Here is a 14,491-nt window from a genome sequence, read left to right as displayed (position 1 = left end):
CACACACACGATTATGAATACTATATAAAGACTCATTTATTACGAAAATTTCATGGTACAAATTACATGCTACTTGTCTGTAAAAATAAAGTAGTTTTCAAAAATGTTGATCAAGAAACAGAGTTTAAATATTGCTAATGCTATAAAATTGAATGTATTGTTTCATTTATTAAATTATACATATGTTCATCAATTATATATTATTAAAATAATAATAGACCTCTTAACATTAATAGAAACTATTAAAAAAACTGCTATCAGTAAAATTTCTTATAAAAATTATAAATGTATGATTACTTGAATTCCCCTTTACATGAAATCATGAGAAAGAAAAATTTTACTTATTTGCTTTCAAAAAATTTAAATTAAGCAATATAAGTAATGTAAGTAAATCACATTTCTATATTCCGATATATGTGCATGTAAATCTTATGTCTTTGAATTTTTTACTTCCAAATGAGAAGAATTTTTTGCAAGTAAGATTATCATCCAAATCAGAAAAAACACTTTTCAAAGCAAAAAGAAGCAGTGTTAATTAAAAAAAACAATTATCCTAGGCATATCGGGCATATGGTCACCCTACATAGAATAAAGTTTTATTAGTTTTATAGTAACTAAAATCTACTAGATAAAGTCCAGAACAAATTTTAGGGACGTAGTGGAGTGGGGAAAAAAGACTTGAATTGGTAAACAGGATTTTTGCATTCTTACCCAATTTTGTTACTTACTAATATCTCTGAGCTTCAGTTTCTTCATATGTTGAAAGAGAGAGAAAAATAATAATACTTTCCACATCTTAGTTATGTGGTGAGGTTTAAATGAGAAACTGAATGTGACTGTTCAATATAAACTGCAAACTCCCTATGCAAATCCAAGTGATAATATCCAGATCCACACTTTGACAAGTACTATTCTACTTTCTAAATGGAATAAAATTGTACAAAAGTTACAAAAATTGAAATATATTTCCGTAGATTTATTGTATTAGTCTTCCCAAAATATTTACATGTGTAGAATATAATAGGATCTCTCAATTTTTAAAATAACTGTAACTTTTAATCTAAGAAAATATATTGACTAGTTTGCAAAGTTGTTATGTAACTTGTAAATTTAAAAAATGACAATAAAAGTATACTAAATGAAATTATAAATTCTTAAATCAATATAAAGAGATGTCTTCATAAAAATACTATGTTTAAGAATTGGACAGAAGTTCTCCACATATTAGTAGACTTGAGAAGCATTTGATTTTCAAAATTGTGCTATTTTTTCAGGCATGAAGCGAAGCTTTTACATCAACTGTTCGAACCAACAATCAGTTTTTTATAGTAATTCACATTTCATATTGTCTTCCAGCAAACATCACAATAGGCTGCTACTTCAAAATGTGCCCAGATAAACTTGCCTTTAAGTGGCTAACCACTCTCATTTGGCTAGGGACTCACTAGCATCCTCTCCCAAACACATTAGTTTTCCTCAATATGGGACTGGAATTTGTTTTCAAACTCTTAACAGGATTATTGAAAGGAAACAGGAAGAATACTATAAAGGCAAGCCTGGAGTGATTCCAGAGGCAAGTACTCTTGCAGCAATGCATTGGAATTATGCCAAGGAGGGAAGTGTTTTTGCAAATGAACATAGTTCCATGGTTAAGAAGAAGGTATTTAATTCCTTTGTCAACATTACCAAGGATAAAAATTAAGAAAGTTATGTCATGAGCAATTTACTTGACTTATAACAATGCACACATATTCTTTCGGTTAAACCATAAGGCGGCATCTTGCCTCCTTTAACCATGTTTTTTTTATTTTTTAATGAACTATTACTACAATATTAACACCTAATTTCAAGTATTCAGAGGCAAAATTAATGAAGATGATAGTGGAGTAATTTTATTTTATTTTTAAATACCTTGGTATAGTTTACAGGTAACAATAATTTTGGTAGTAAAATGTTTCAATTCTTCCAATTAAATTTGACAAATGTAAGTAATTTTATAGTACCATGTTTAATGAGATGATTTTTTTCATTTGAAATAAATTGAGGTTTATTTCTCATGATAAATATATCTACTTACTGTGGTTTAAGACTGCTTTTGTTACTAAATTCTATAATTAGAAGCATAAAACTCGAGGAGCTCCTGTTCACATTTTCTTACGAATAAATGTGGAAACCACATTTTCTTAACAAATAAATGAGTTAAATTGCAAAAAGTGAAACAACAGCCACAAAAACCTGTAATCTTCTTTAAAACCTTTAAAACACAGGGCCTTTAATGTTATTTCCTATCTTTTCTCATATAAATTTAACTGTGTACCTTTATACGTATTTCTGCTTTGTTATTTTTCACATTTTAATTGTGTGAAAGTTTAAGTTCCTTCCTATCAATCAAGATCTGCATAATATTGAAACTGCTTTCACAGCTAAAGTGCAATAATGTTCCTAAAATTTTTTGTAACAGTTACTGCTGAATCCACCATCACTTTCAAGTAACTGTTAACCTCTTGTCAATAGGAACACTGCCTTTCATTGAATTGATCAGTTCATCACTGAGAATATTTCTATACTTACCCAGTGGAATAGCATTTTGCCTACAAGCAGGGATAAATCTTCATCAGTTTCTGATTTCCACATATATGGAAACTGCAGGATTTTCTACTCAATTAGAAATACTGCCAGTGAGGGAAAGGGAAAGAGGACAATGGGAGACACGCTTGACTCCTTCAGGGACATAAAAGGAGACTGCTATAATGGCCTATGGGACCTGAACCTGTATCATCTCCATTTGTTTTGCTCAGAGTTCACTTCACAATGTCACCTCTGGTGAAGATGATAATTGAGTGCAGAGCCATAGGCACTTTACATGCTTAGCAGCCAGCCACATGAAGTATTTAACTCTTTGAATAGGACAGAAAAAGATATTTGCTCAGTTACTCTGTCTGAAAAGTATATCCAGTACAAATATAAAGTTAGCCACAAATGTAATTTTAATATTTCTAGCCACACTAAAAAAGAGTAAAACAGCTGAAATTAATTTTAATATTATCCTCTAGCCCTGTTTATCTAAAATATGATTATTTCAACATGTAATCAACACTTAAAAATGGTTAAAGACATATGTTACTTTTTTTTTTTTTTTTTTTTTTTTTTTTTGCAGTACGGCTTTGAAATCCAGTGTGTAACTTATACTTACAGCACATCTCAATTTGGAATAGTCACTTTTCAAAACCTTAAGAGTCACATGTGGCTGCTGGGTACAGTACTGTATAGTACAGGTCTAAATTTTTAAAAAATTATTTAATTTTAAAAATATTCTACTAGAATGAGAATTTTATGGGGAAGTAATCCAATTTACATATGTATATGAGGCACCTAAACACTATGAGCCATAAATCCTATTTCCTAGGATTCTCCTTGCTTTGTGATTGAAACTAGGGCAATATTGTTGCCTAGGCTCTAAAGTCAGATGTCCCAAGTTTGAAGGTAAGCTTAGACAAATATTACTAATGTAACTGGATATCTTGATAGCCTCTATTTTTTTATTGTATAAAATAGAAATGATAATGATATCCACCTTTTTAAATAAGCTTGTGTATGTAAAGGAAATGGAAGAATGTCTGCACATACTAAGTTATCAATAAAAGTTAGTTATAATAGCTATTATTATCAGTGGTCTCCTTTAGCTCAACTAAGAATTGTAAGTATAAACCCTGTGCTTCTGGCTTTGGCGTAAAATATATATATATATAGATATAAGTGTTATTTTTAATGTATTATGTTTTATATATCATAAGTTAAAAAGATATACTAGTAATGTAACTTTATAATTTATTTTCATGAAACCTAGAAACAATATCTATCAATCTTGAAGGCCCACATGACATATTTTTAAATATTTAGCCACATAATGCTAGGAAAGAGAAAAAAAATGATTTTATAAAACAAAGAAAAAGGTTTACTAATTCATACGTGATTGTTTCAAAACATGCAATTGATGTACTATAATAACTAAAACTTTACTTTGGCCCACTGCCACAAAAATGTGGTCATTTTTGTATTTAGTCCAAAAATAAAAATCACACCTTTTGCAGAAGTAACCACAGAGATTTAGTAAGTGAAATTTGAAAATTTTGTATCAAAGTTATAGTATTTATATAAGATAAATCTAAAAGTTTATAAATGTATTCGTTTACGCCCCGCCTGTCACTAGAGCTCTTATTCACAGCCTTCTTAACCTCCTATTTACTGCTACTCAAGGGCCCAGACAATATGGGTTTAAAAATAGGAGGAATGGCATCTCATTAAATCCTGCTAAATGTCACCTCAGTCTTGCCAGGCTACAAATTCAACTACCCAGACTCCTCTCTAAACTCCATAGCCCAACGTGCAACTATTGACTTCCATATTAAGCACAGGACACATTAAATTTTAGTAACAAATATCTTTATCACCCATATTGATTATATACACTTAGTGCAGATGCTACCATAGGGCAATCACTAAGTTCAATGGTGACTTTGTTTAAGAACAGTAGAAACGCGCTTCTGGTACAGAGCAGATTCACTTATTCAAGTAACTATTAATGTTTAAAATGTATGATATTGAAATGTAAAAAGACAAAGTAGAGTTTTAATAGGACATATTACTTACGTTCACAAGTGTCCCCTTTTTGCTGGTAGCCCGCTTTGCAGATACATTTTCCAATGGGCACTAACCATTCTCCTTCTGCACTGCAGTGCATCCTGGGGGAGTTTTCCGCCTCTTCCTCTGCACTGCTGACACATGTCCCTCGAACCTCGACTAAAGAGGAAAATTCTGAACCAGTCACTGTATCTGGAAAGATAGCTAAGTTCTCAATAATGGACCAGCACTTCTTGTAGTATACTTTGACAGAAACCAAAGCTATGCAAGCCCCTACATCCTGAAAGGCAAGATAGAATCCCTTTTTGGACAAAGGTCCAATCTCTCTCACCTCAGTGTTAAGCTTCATCTTTCTTTCACCAAGGTCACCTTGGGTAAAACTTTCATCTGCAGCAATGGTGTCTATTTTTACATAGAGATTTTCTCTTATATTCCTGCCAGTGTCATAGTCTGTTTCATAATAGTACAAATTAAATGTTTCCTTGCAAGTTCCCAGTACTCCAGGAAGACTGTTACAATCCCTCAGGGTGAATTTCAATTCTACAAAAATCCTTTGTGCATTGCCTTTAGAAATCCAGTTAGTCCGCAGCCAGTTGTTTTGGTTGGGCTCCATGACTTGGCACACCTGGTATGTTCGTATCGGGGTATAGTTCTCATCCAAACCACTAATTTCTTCCCACTGCAAAAGTTGAAAAAAGTTCATCAGGCATTCAGCAAAAAATAACATTCTGCTTTTGAAAGTGCAAGTACTTCACAAACAAGGATCTTCGAAAAAGTTAGGTTGATTCCTATCCTGGCAAAACTATAATCCAGAGAATGCAGGATTCCAGGTTCTGCTTCATCCTGGTGGTGGAACATACTTACGCTGCTTGCTTTGTGTATACATACAATAAATATTTCATTTTGTTTAATATCTTTTTGGGAGTATATTAGTGTTTTTATTTTTACATCTTTGCTTATGTTTACATTCTTCATTGAGATTATAATTTTTATAGACTAAAGCTCACAATTATTTAAATTACCAGTGAAAGTATATACATATGGATGCCTAGCAGGATTTTTGATAACTCAGTTGACATTTTAAGTGTCCATATCTTACTTACGATTACAGAGTACTTAAAAACATGAAGAAGAAAATGCCAACAGTACTCTGAAATGTAAAAGTATTCAACAACATGTCGATATTTATAATTTGGAATATTTTACAATCTTTTCAAAATGAGATGTAAGCAAGTAACATTTTACAGAGCTATTTATTTATTCCAGTGTTATATATAATATTGTACACAAAGCCACATAACTATAAATAAGTAGTTATAAGAGTATGATTCATTTTTATAAATAAATTGCTTTCAATAGACAATCAAATATACATGGCAAATCTGCATGCTGGATCATATTTAGTCACTTTCTGACAGGAAAAATATCAGATGTTTAAAAATGTCCATTTATATGTTGATATAATGTACACTACAAACAAATCTATATTAAATATTTTCTCATAAAAGGAAAAAAAGTGCATTTGTCAGAATTTGCAATAATTTCAAACTATTAAACCATATATAATATTCTCTGCTGCTCATTAATCAATAAAAGCATTTCACCTAGGAGCCTTAAAAGCCTAAATGAATAGTAGTATATGTTTTTATCTTACAATTATTAAAAAATTTCCCACTTTGTATTTATGATGTCTTAATAATGAAATTGTCATCTGTTAATATTAATTTTCCCAATTAAAAATGCCAAATGCAAAACATTTGTGTTCAAGTCCAAAGTTGCATAGCATACAATATTTAAACTATTGTTTCAAGAAAAGAAGATGAGAAAATAAAAATCATGTGGTAAATAGTTTTATTTAAAAGACCTGATTTGAGTATTGATTTATTTAAATGTTCTGTACAACATTAATGTATACTTTTAAAACTAGTCCTTAGAAAATTAACAAGATTGATAAATTAGCAATATAATACAATTCAGAAATTTCTTTGGTGATATTACATATTTGGTATGATTTTGTTATACACAGCCTAATATCATGAAAGGTACTCAAATGTAGTAAAGAACCCATTTTAATGTTCAGTTTTTACTCAGTTCAGCTGGCATTTGTGACTAGTTAACAGTGTGCATATCTTCCCTTTGTTTCAGTTAGCTGCCTACAGTCTGAATGGCAATCAGCCAAATATAACCAAATGCATCCATTTGGATGGGTAGATTTTCCGTCTCTTCATTAGACTGAAATTACAAAAAGAAGTAAAACTAGTAATGATATATACCAAAAAATCAAAAGCTCCAAAGATAAATGTGTTCCTTTTGAACAACTCCCCAGTTTGAAGAAACCAAAGATATTTTAAAAGAATATATCCCAAGAATTCCTTTATCTAACTTCAAGAACAAATTTATTCTTTTATTCTGTGTAAGAAAAATCAATTTTATTACCCGTGAAACCCAATTAATTTTTATTTTTATTTAAAATTTTATTCCAGAGGAGAATGCTTCAGGAAAACTATGATGTAGATTACAAACATTGAGACTACATAAATTCACTTAACACAACTATTGTTTTATTATCTCACTTTCTAAGACATTATGAACATTTCCACAAATGATGCCATTGGGAAAAATGTCTTCATTCAGACACTGCATTTTTATAGTATGTTTATAGAAATGTTTTCTCAAAACTTATGTCTCAGGAACATTTTCTTTACAGTTAGGTATTTAGTTACATGTGAACTAATCTATTGCACAAATATAGAAAATATCGTCGATCAATTGTTTTCTAATATTACATGTTGATGCCTACAGATATGTAGGGTTAACTGTTAACTCAAGATACTTTGGACTGATAAAATGCCCATTTGAGTCCAAGATAACATTGACAGTCACAATTTGTCATTTTGTATATTACATGGATGAAATACTACAATCATATATCAGTTTACTTCTCCTCAGAGATAAAACCATCCTCTATCTCTATTTGTTTTAATTGATGGATGGTAGAAAATGGGCTACATCTTTCATTGGCAAGAAAGGTGTTTCATTTTTTATCATGAATGGCTGTCTATAACGTATATTATTTTACTCACAGAAACCACTTCTCTCAAGAAAGGTATTATATTCATACCTCCAATTCATGGAATTTTTACATTTAATCTGTAAAATGGTTGTCATTTGTTGATAATTTATCATAACCAATACAGATAACCAGAATATGCAAGAAAGAAATCTCTTAAAAATTAAATTTAATGAAAACTGTATTTTAAACAGATTTGTTTTGTTCATATTTTACATTCTTAAACTTTCAGTTCCTGACATGTTGATTTCATGATCTCAACAATCTCTTTCAAACTTTCATTATTCTCTTTCCAAAATATGCTACAGTTTTTATATCATAACTTACACTCCACACGCTTTTGACTTCAGATTTTTTTTAAGGTGCCAAAGATAAACTTAAATAGCAATAGGGTATCTTCTCCTTTCTCAGAGCCCTCTTCCTCGATAAGGAATAAAGAATGTGTCCTCTCTCACAATTAAAAATAACACCTGAAGACACGGATACTGAGCTGTATTTACAGATGAAAAATAATTGTTAGTATTTTTAAAGATTTACTAATATTTCGGTAGATTATTATTGGACAATTGTCACTCATATCTGTTGCAGATTTTTATTGTAATATGTGCAGGTTTTGCCATAATTTCTGCTAAATAACAGCGGATAGTACATAATATAAATTTGGAGAATCTATATAGTATGTTACAGAAAATTGTACACCAAAATGTTGAACATAGTATGTTTTTAGTTATATTTCAAAGTACATTTTGAATGATGCCAGAACTGTTTTAAAAAGAGGAAAACAGATTGATTACTTACTGTTTTAAAGAATTATATACCACTGACATGGTGATTATACTAGAAATATAAAGCAACTAAAGAGGTTTAAGTGAGTTTGTGGAAGGAATGTTCGCTGTAATTAGTTAGCATTTATAGCCTGGACCCTGAGGTATTATTCCACACAATAAGAACTCAAAAGACTATGGTTATGAGGTTTTGTTTTTTCCATTTCCCCAAGTTCTAAGTATACCTTCTCTAATCAGAGTACTCAATGTCTCATTATAAATACAACATAATACTGGACAAGATATTTGGAATTGAACAGTTTATACATGAAATATGTGAATAATTACCCTGGAGGGAAGGGAAACTTTTTTTCTTAGTTTTAAAAATAAATAGTGATATTTTATGATGAAAAAAACTTACCCCATTGGGTGGAGAGGAAATCCACTCCAACTCTGTTTGTTGTGCTTTAGAATCCAGCAGTAGTACTGAAAAAGAAAGTTGTATTTCCAGTTGTTACATGAAACACTTAAGCACAAAGTACACATGTAAACATTTTTAAGGTGAATCTTTTTATATGACTATCATTTTATGACTTAAGATATGTAGTTATTTATGTAAATGAATGATATGAACACCCTCCTGATACATGAATATTCCCCTTCCTTAAAGGAAAAAAGATACTAAGACACCAATATTATATTTGCTATTCTTTAATTACAATATTAAAATAAATCTTAAAACGCAATATTAGAATAAAAGTGAGGGTAGAAATTTTATGTGGTATATTAATTCTACAGTAACTATATATTAGTTTTGTAAACCATTGAGCTGTTAGAACTTTGTCAAATATAATGAACACACGAACATAATAAGGTATAATTCCTACATTACTCTTGATCCAGTCATTAATTTGTAACATTCTGCCAGCAGTATTTTCTATTGTCTTTTGATAATTGGAGTTTAACTTTTAAAAAAATATTTTCACATACAGTGTCTTTTCTTAAGCTAAAATGAATACAGAAATGTTAAAACTATGTTAAGCAATGTTATCAGAAAACTAAATTGCCTATTATTTGCAAGATTTTTATTCAGGTTAGTCAAACATCAGTTTTTTCGGCATTTTTTTTTTTAATTTCTAAATTTTCAAAGTGATAGCTAATTCTTAAAATGGTATAAACTCTGACGACTTCTAAACAGTTGTATTTCACTTTTATGCTATCAAAAAGCATAATGCAATTAATTTAATATGTATATAAAGTGTTATAAATGCTCCTGATACTATCAATATGAGAATGCATTAGAATGTCAAATATTAATACACATAATATTTCTATTTGATACATTTTCTTTCTTTTTTGGACAATTACTCTCTTCTAAAGCACTCACTCTTTTGGTCAAACTGGTTTCAGAGTTACATGAGTTTTTACACTTTAAAAATATTTATCTGACTCTACACCATTTTGACAAATGCATCAATTTGTCCAGAAATAATACTCAATATATTTTAAGTATGTCAATAGGCTTAACATCAGTCTCAGCAAAATGTTAAAATTTTGACTTAAAATACATGCTTATATGAACGTCTAATAATTATACAACCCAATCACTAGGGATAAAAATATGCATTTGAAAGACAAGAAAAATCTGTTATGATAAGAAAACAAAGGAACAATTGATTATGTGTTTAAAGGAACAGTTGATTATGCGTTTAATTCCTTCACACTAGTCAAGATTACTAACTGTAAATGAAAATAGATATAGAGACACTAGGATTTTTTGTTTGTTTGTTTCTTTGTTTAGTGTTGTACACTTAAGACTCTCAGGGAGACTTTGACAGGAAAAAAAGAAAAAAAAACTTGATCAGAAACATTTGACTCCCTTTCAAATGAGAAACACACACACGACACTTTTAAAATGCCAATTTGTATTTCAACTTGTAACATCGATAAATCGTTGGACTAGCGAATTTATATAAAAAGTAATTTTTAAAGTTTATTTTTATCCTCAACAATACAGATGAAGCACAAGGAAACAATGTGGGTGGCCAGGTACTCTACTCTTTTTGAGATGCTTTCTTTATTTTTATTTTATTTTTCTCTTGTGCTGAATATAGACAACAGGATTTTAAAACCAAGTGACCTTCTTGGGTCATTTCCGAGTGTGAAATAAACATTGCGAGATTACCGTTTATTGCCATTCTGCAACCCCTCAGCTCAGCCTGGGGGTGGAAGCTAAGGATCTAAGCAGAGAGCAGTGATGGCCAACAAGTTAAGAGAGAAACAAACTAACAAATTAAAACAAAACAGAAACCGGCCCGAGAAGGTTTAATCAGAAGCTGCTCTCAAGTGATCAGTGCGTCTCTCTTCTCGGTGGGCTCTCTGGTTAAACCCTCAAGAGACCGCGTTTCCCTTCCCGCTCGGAGCAGAGTGCCAACCTCCCTTTGCGCCCGCGAAGGTGCAGTCAGTCCCTCGGCTCACCCGGACGCTGGGGACCAGGCCTGGGACTCCGGGACTCCGCGCCCCGCTGTGAGGGCCGAAAGGTGATGGGAGAGGGGCTAGATTGGGGGCGCGCCCTGGCTGACCTAGGCAAGGACCGCGTGGGCAAAGGCTGGCGTCCCGGGGCTGGGGCGGGGCCGTCGGAGGGGCGGGGCGGGGACTGCCAGACTGGCGCGCCAGCCGCGCCAAGCATCCATTACGCCTCTGCCAGACCTGGGCACTCCAGGGAGCCGGTGGCGCCCTCGCTCGAGAAGGAGTCGGGAAGAGGAGAGTGGCTTTCGGGAAGCATCTCCTCTCAGGAAGAGGCGGCGGCGGCGGCTTTTACGGAGAGAAAAAGTAGCAGCTGCACTTTGCCTCCAAGCGTCAGTCTGACACGCGCTGCCTGTAGCGATGATAACTGACCTACCCGAGAGAACGTGCACAAGGAAAGTGAGGGAAGGGGGTTTCTTATCTTCCTCTAGTCACCCCCAAATGCCCCAGGAGGCCCGGCACCTGTTCCAAGCGGTTCCCAGCGCTAGCCCTTGGGTACTGCGGGCCGCCTCGGGGCTTGTGGGCTCCTAGAACGCCAGCTCTCGGTCGCCGCTGCGCCCTAGAAGCGTCGCCGCCTAGAAGCCGGGCGAACTCGCCGCCCACCAGCCACCAATCACCACCCTCCCTCCCACCGCCTCCGCGCCTTTTATATATCTCACTTCTGCATCTAAAGAATTCAGGCTCCTAGAATCAGAATCCTCTTCACGTAGCTTGCACCCAGAAGAGCAAAGCGAACTAGACATTCTGGCTGCAGGAACCTCTCCCCCTAGTGATGCAGTTATTTATAGTCCAAACTCCAGCCCGAGTCTGCGTGTGTTCGCGCGCGGGGCTTCGCCGCGGCGGTGAAAACTTTTCCTCTGGTCCGCTATTCCAGAGGAATCACAGGATGCCAGGTCTGAAGGTTTCTGATCGCTAACGTCAGGGGAGTAGAAACGTGGTTTTGGAGGGGATGAGTGTGCCTTTCTAGCAGATGTCTGTCCATCTGCAAACACGTAATCGCCAGCTTGGAGGCACGGGGTTCTCTGAATGGGTTCAGCATCTATACAGGTTGCAGATGTGGAAAGTGGGGTCAGAAGGTCAGGATGAATGAAGGACTAGAATGTGGCGCCGGGCTGGAGGCGGGCTTGAGTGAACTAAGAGGGTTGCACGATGAGAATAAAGAAAAGCCGCACTAAGTTTTCAGAAATAGATGAATCAAGGACCTACATGTAAGCCTCCCAACCCCCCACCCGATAACCACCATGACCTAAATTTGAAAACAGATTCCTCTCCCTCTACATATCAGGAATAAGTAATTATTTCTCTTCTGCTTTTAAGAGATCGAAAAATGAAACTTACATACACAGTTTGAAAGACCAGGGACGAGGGGATGAGGGGGAGTTCGGGGTGGGATTGTGACACTGATCAAAAGCAAGAGACTTCATTGCTAGGGTTTATTTTTCCCCAGCTCCAACTACAGGCACCGAAAGGTATTTTACCTTCTGTCAAAGGTTCAAAGGAGAAGGAAAACATAACATATACAGGCTTATCTATAATAGCTTGCCAAATAAAACCTGCCTTCTCCTACCAGAACCAACCCTCAGGGTTCAGGTCTTTGGCAAGGTTTGGCCATTCGGATTTCTCAATTGCTGGACTACGGGGCAAATAACTGGGGACTTGGAGTCGCCCAAGCGGCATCTCCTTACAAATTGCACAGCTCCAGCCCGCCCCCTGCCTCCACCGCCCGACCAAGCCCGCTGGACTGCAGCTGCCCCCACGACCGCTGGGCCTGACGCGCAGCGCGCGCTGAATGGAGACATCCCAGGCCCGCGGATCGCGCGCCGCACGCCGCGCTTCACCTCCGCGGCGTTATTGTTCCGCGCTGGCGGCCGAGCGCCAACCGCAGGACCGCGCCGCCGCCTCCGACGCAGTGAGCACTTCATTAGTAACCCGAGCTTTCCGAGCTCACCGAAGTCTCGGTCCCTCTGGGAGGGCTCCGGGCTCCCGCCACTCGCCGGCGGGCTGGCGGAGACGGTAGGGGCTGCACTTCCCTGTCTCCAACCTAACTCTGGCCGCAGCTCCCACAGAAGGCGAATAAGGAGAGAATGAAGACAGAGCTAGAGAGAGATGTGACCCGCCTGAGGTACTAAGAAATAAGCTCGCCGGCCGTTCCTCCAACCCCACCCCACCCCCGTTGCTGCTCACGCCCTCCAGACTGCCCGCGCCAGAATTCCCGCACCCGTCGGATGGACGGCCCCGGGCACAGGGCTGCAGGCGGCTCGGAGCAGCCCTGGCTCTCGCTCGCTGGTCCGCCAGGAGCGGCCCCAGCGGTGAGGGGGCGGGGAGCCGGCGGGGGAGGGTCGCCCGGCGCCGGAGGCGCGGCCGGCGGCGCCGCGGACGAGCTCGCTTGTGCAGGTAGACAGCTAAATAAATAAGTCAGAACAAACTTTGCTTTCCCATCACCTTACCTTCCTTCGCAGCCTGCGCCTCCCCCGTGTGTGCAAAGCGGAGCAGCCAGATGTAGCATAAAATAATCCATGAAGGGTACCGAGTTTGAAAAACCATGGTGCATGAGCAGGTTTTATTTTAGGTTTCAGTTATCTTGAGTCGTAGATTTTTAAATGCTGTTTGTTCCGAAGTAGCTTTTGTTTTATTGTGCTCCTTGCATCGATTCCCCTTCTCGGTCCCCGATCGGCTGCTCCACGTTTAGCTTTTTTTATTTCCCCCCCACTCCTGTTCCCTCGCACCGTGTTTGCTGCCTGCAAGTCTCCGACTGCAGACCGGCCGCTTGCTCCACACTCCAATAATATCAATTAGGGGGGAGGGGGCGGGGCTCCGAGCCGAGAGCCTCCGCCACTCGGGCTGAGTGGCAGGCACAGCCGGCCTGCCAGGAGGCGATTCCCAGGGCCAAGGGGCGGGTCCTGGTGAAATGACCGCCCCGGCCTCGGGGGCGGGGTCCGAGGCAGGAGCCAATCGGTGCCGAGCGGAGTCAGGTTGCTGGTCCAGGATTCCCTCCAGGTTCTGAGCTCCCGCTAGATGTTAGGAGGAGAACGAGGATGGCAGCAGAGTAGTGTGCTGCTGTGGACGCTCTGCTTTTAGCAACCGCAGCTTTCGCAAAGCAGAATAAATCCGAGAATAACGCTCCCAACTTACAGTCTTTTCTAGAGCTGTACTCCACGCGATCTTTTAGAAACCAGAGGCGAGGCAAGCCTTCTCTCAGCTACCAAGCACGGAGCCCGGACAGTGAAATGAGCTGTACCTTTAAGTAAAGTGTCTCTTACTTTTTTGTTGTTAGAACCTCCGCGGGCATGGTAACCTTGTTTTTTGGCTTTTTGAAAAGTTTCTACTTCTCTTTTTCTGTTACTCCAAGAGCAGTCAGCTTTGGGTACCACCCACCACAATCCCTGCAAGAATAAAAGTAACCAAATGTATTATGTTTAAACAGTGTTTCCAAGAGTTTGCAACAAGCTCTGGCAAAAGAAACAGAGGAAAAGGGAGTGGGAATGGAAGT

The 14,491-nt window shown here is 37.2% G+C and overlaps 1 protein-coding gene across 5 annotated transcripts in view; it reads right to left on the bottom strand.

Annotated features, from left to right (window-relative positions):
• Positions 1-13,787, bottom strand: part of EPHA7 (EPH receptor A7) — a 178,691-nt gene extending 164,904 nt beyond the window's left edge. For all 5 annotated transcript variants that reach the window (XM_010358024.2, XM_010358022.2, XM_010358021.2 and 2 more), the window contains exons 1-3: positions 13,449-13,787; positions 8,897-8,961; positions 4,651-5,320 (exon numbers count right to left, since the gene is read on the bottom strand). In XM_010358024.2, coding sequence (XP_010356326.1) covers positions 4,651-5,320; positions 8,897-8,961; positions 13,449-13,545 — 832 coding nt within the window. In that variant the 5' untranslated portion in view covers positions 13,546-13,787. The remainder of the gene's footprint in view (positions 1-4,650; positions 5,321-8,896; positions 8,962-13,448) is intronic.
• Between the last annotated feature and the right edge of the window lie 704 nt (positions 13,788-14,491).

This window comes from Rhinopithecus roxellana, chromosome 4 (genome assembly GCF_007565055.1).
Source record: "Rhinopithecus roxellana isolate Shanxi Qingling chromosome 4, ASM756505v1, whole genome shotgun sequence".
NCBI classification, from domain to species: Eukaryota; Metazoa; Chordata; class Mammalia; order Primates; family Cercopithecidae; genus Rhinopithecus; species Rhinopithecus roxellana.
This window is presented reverse-complemented; position numbering and strand designations above follow the sequence as displayed.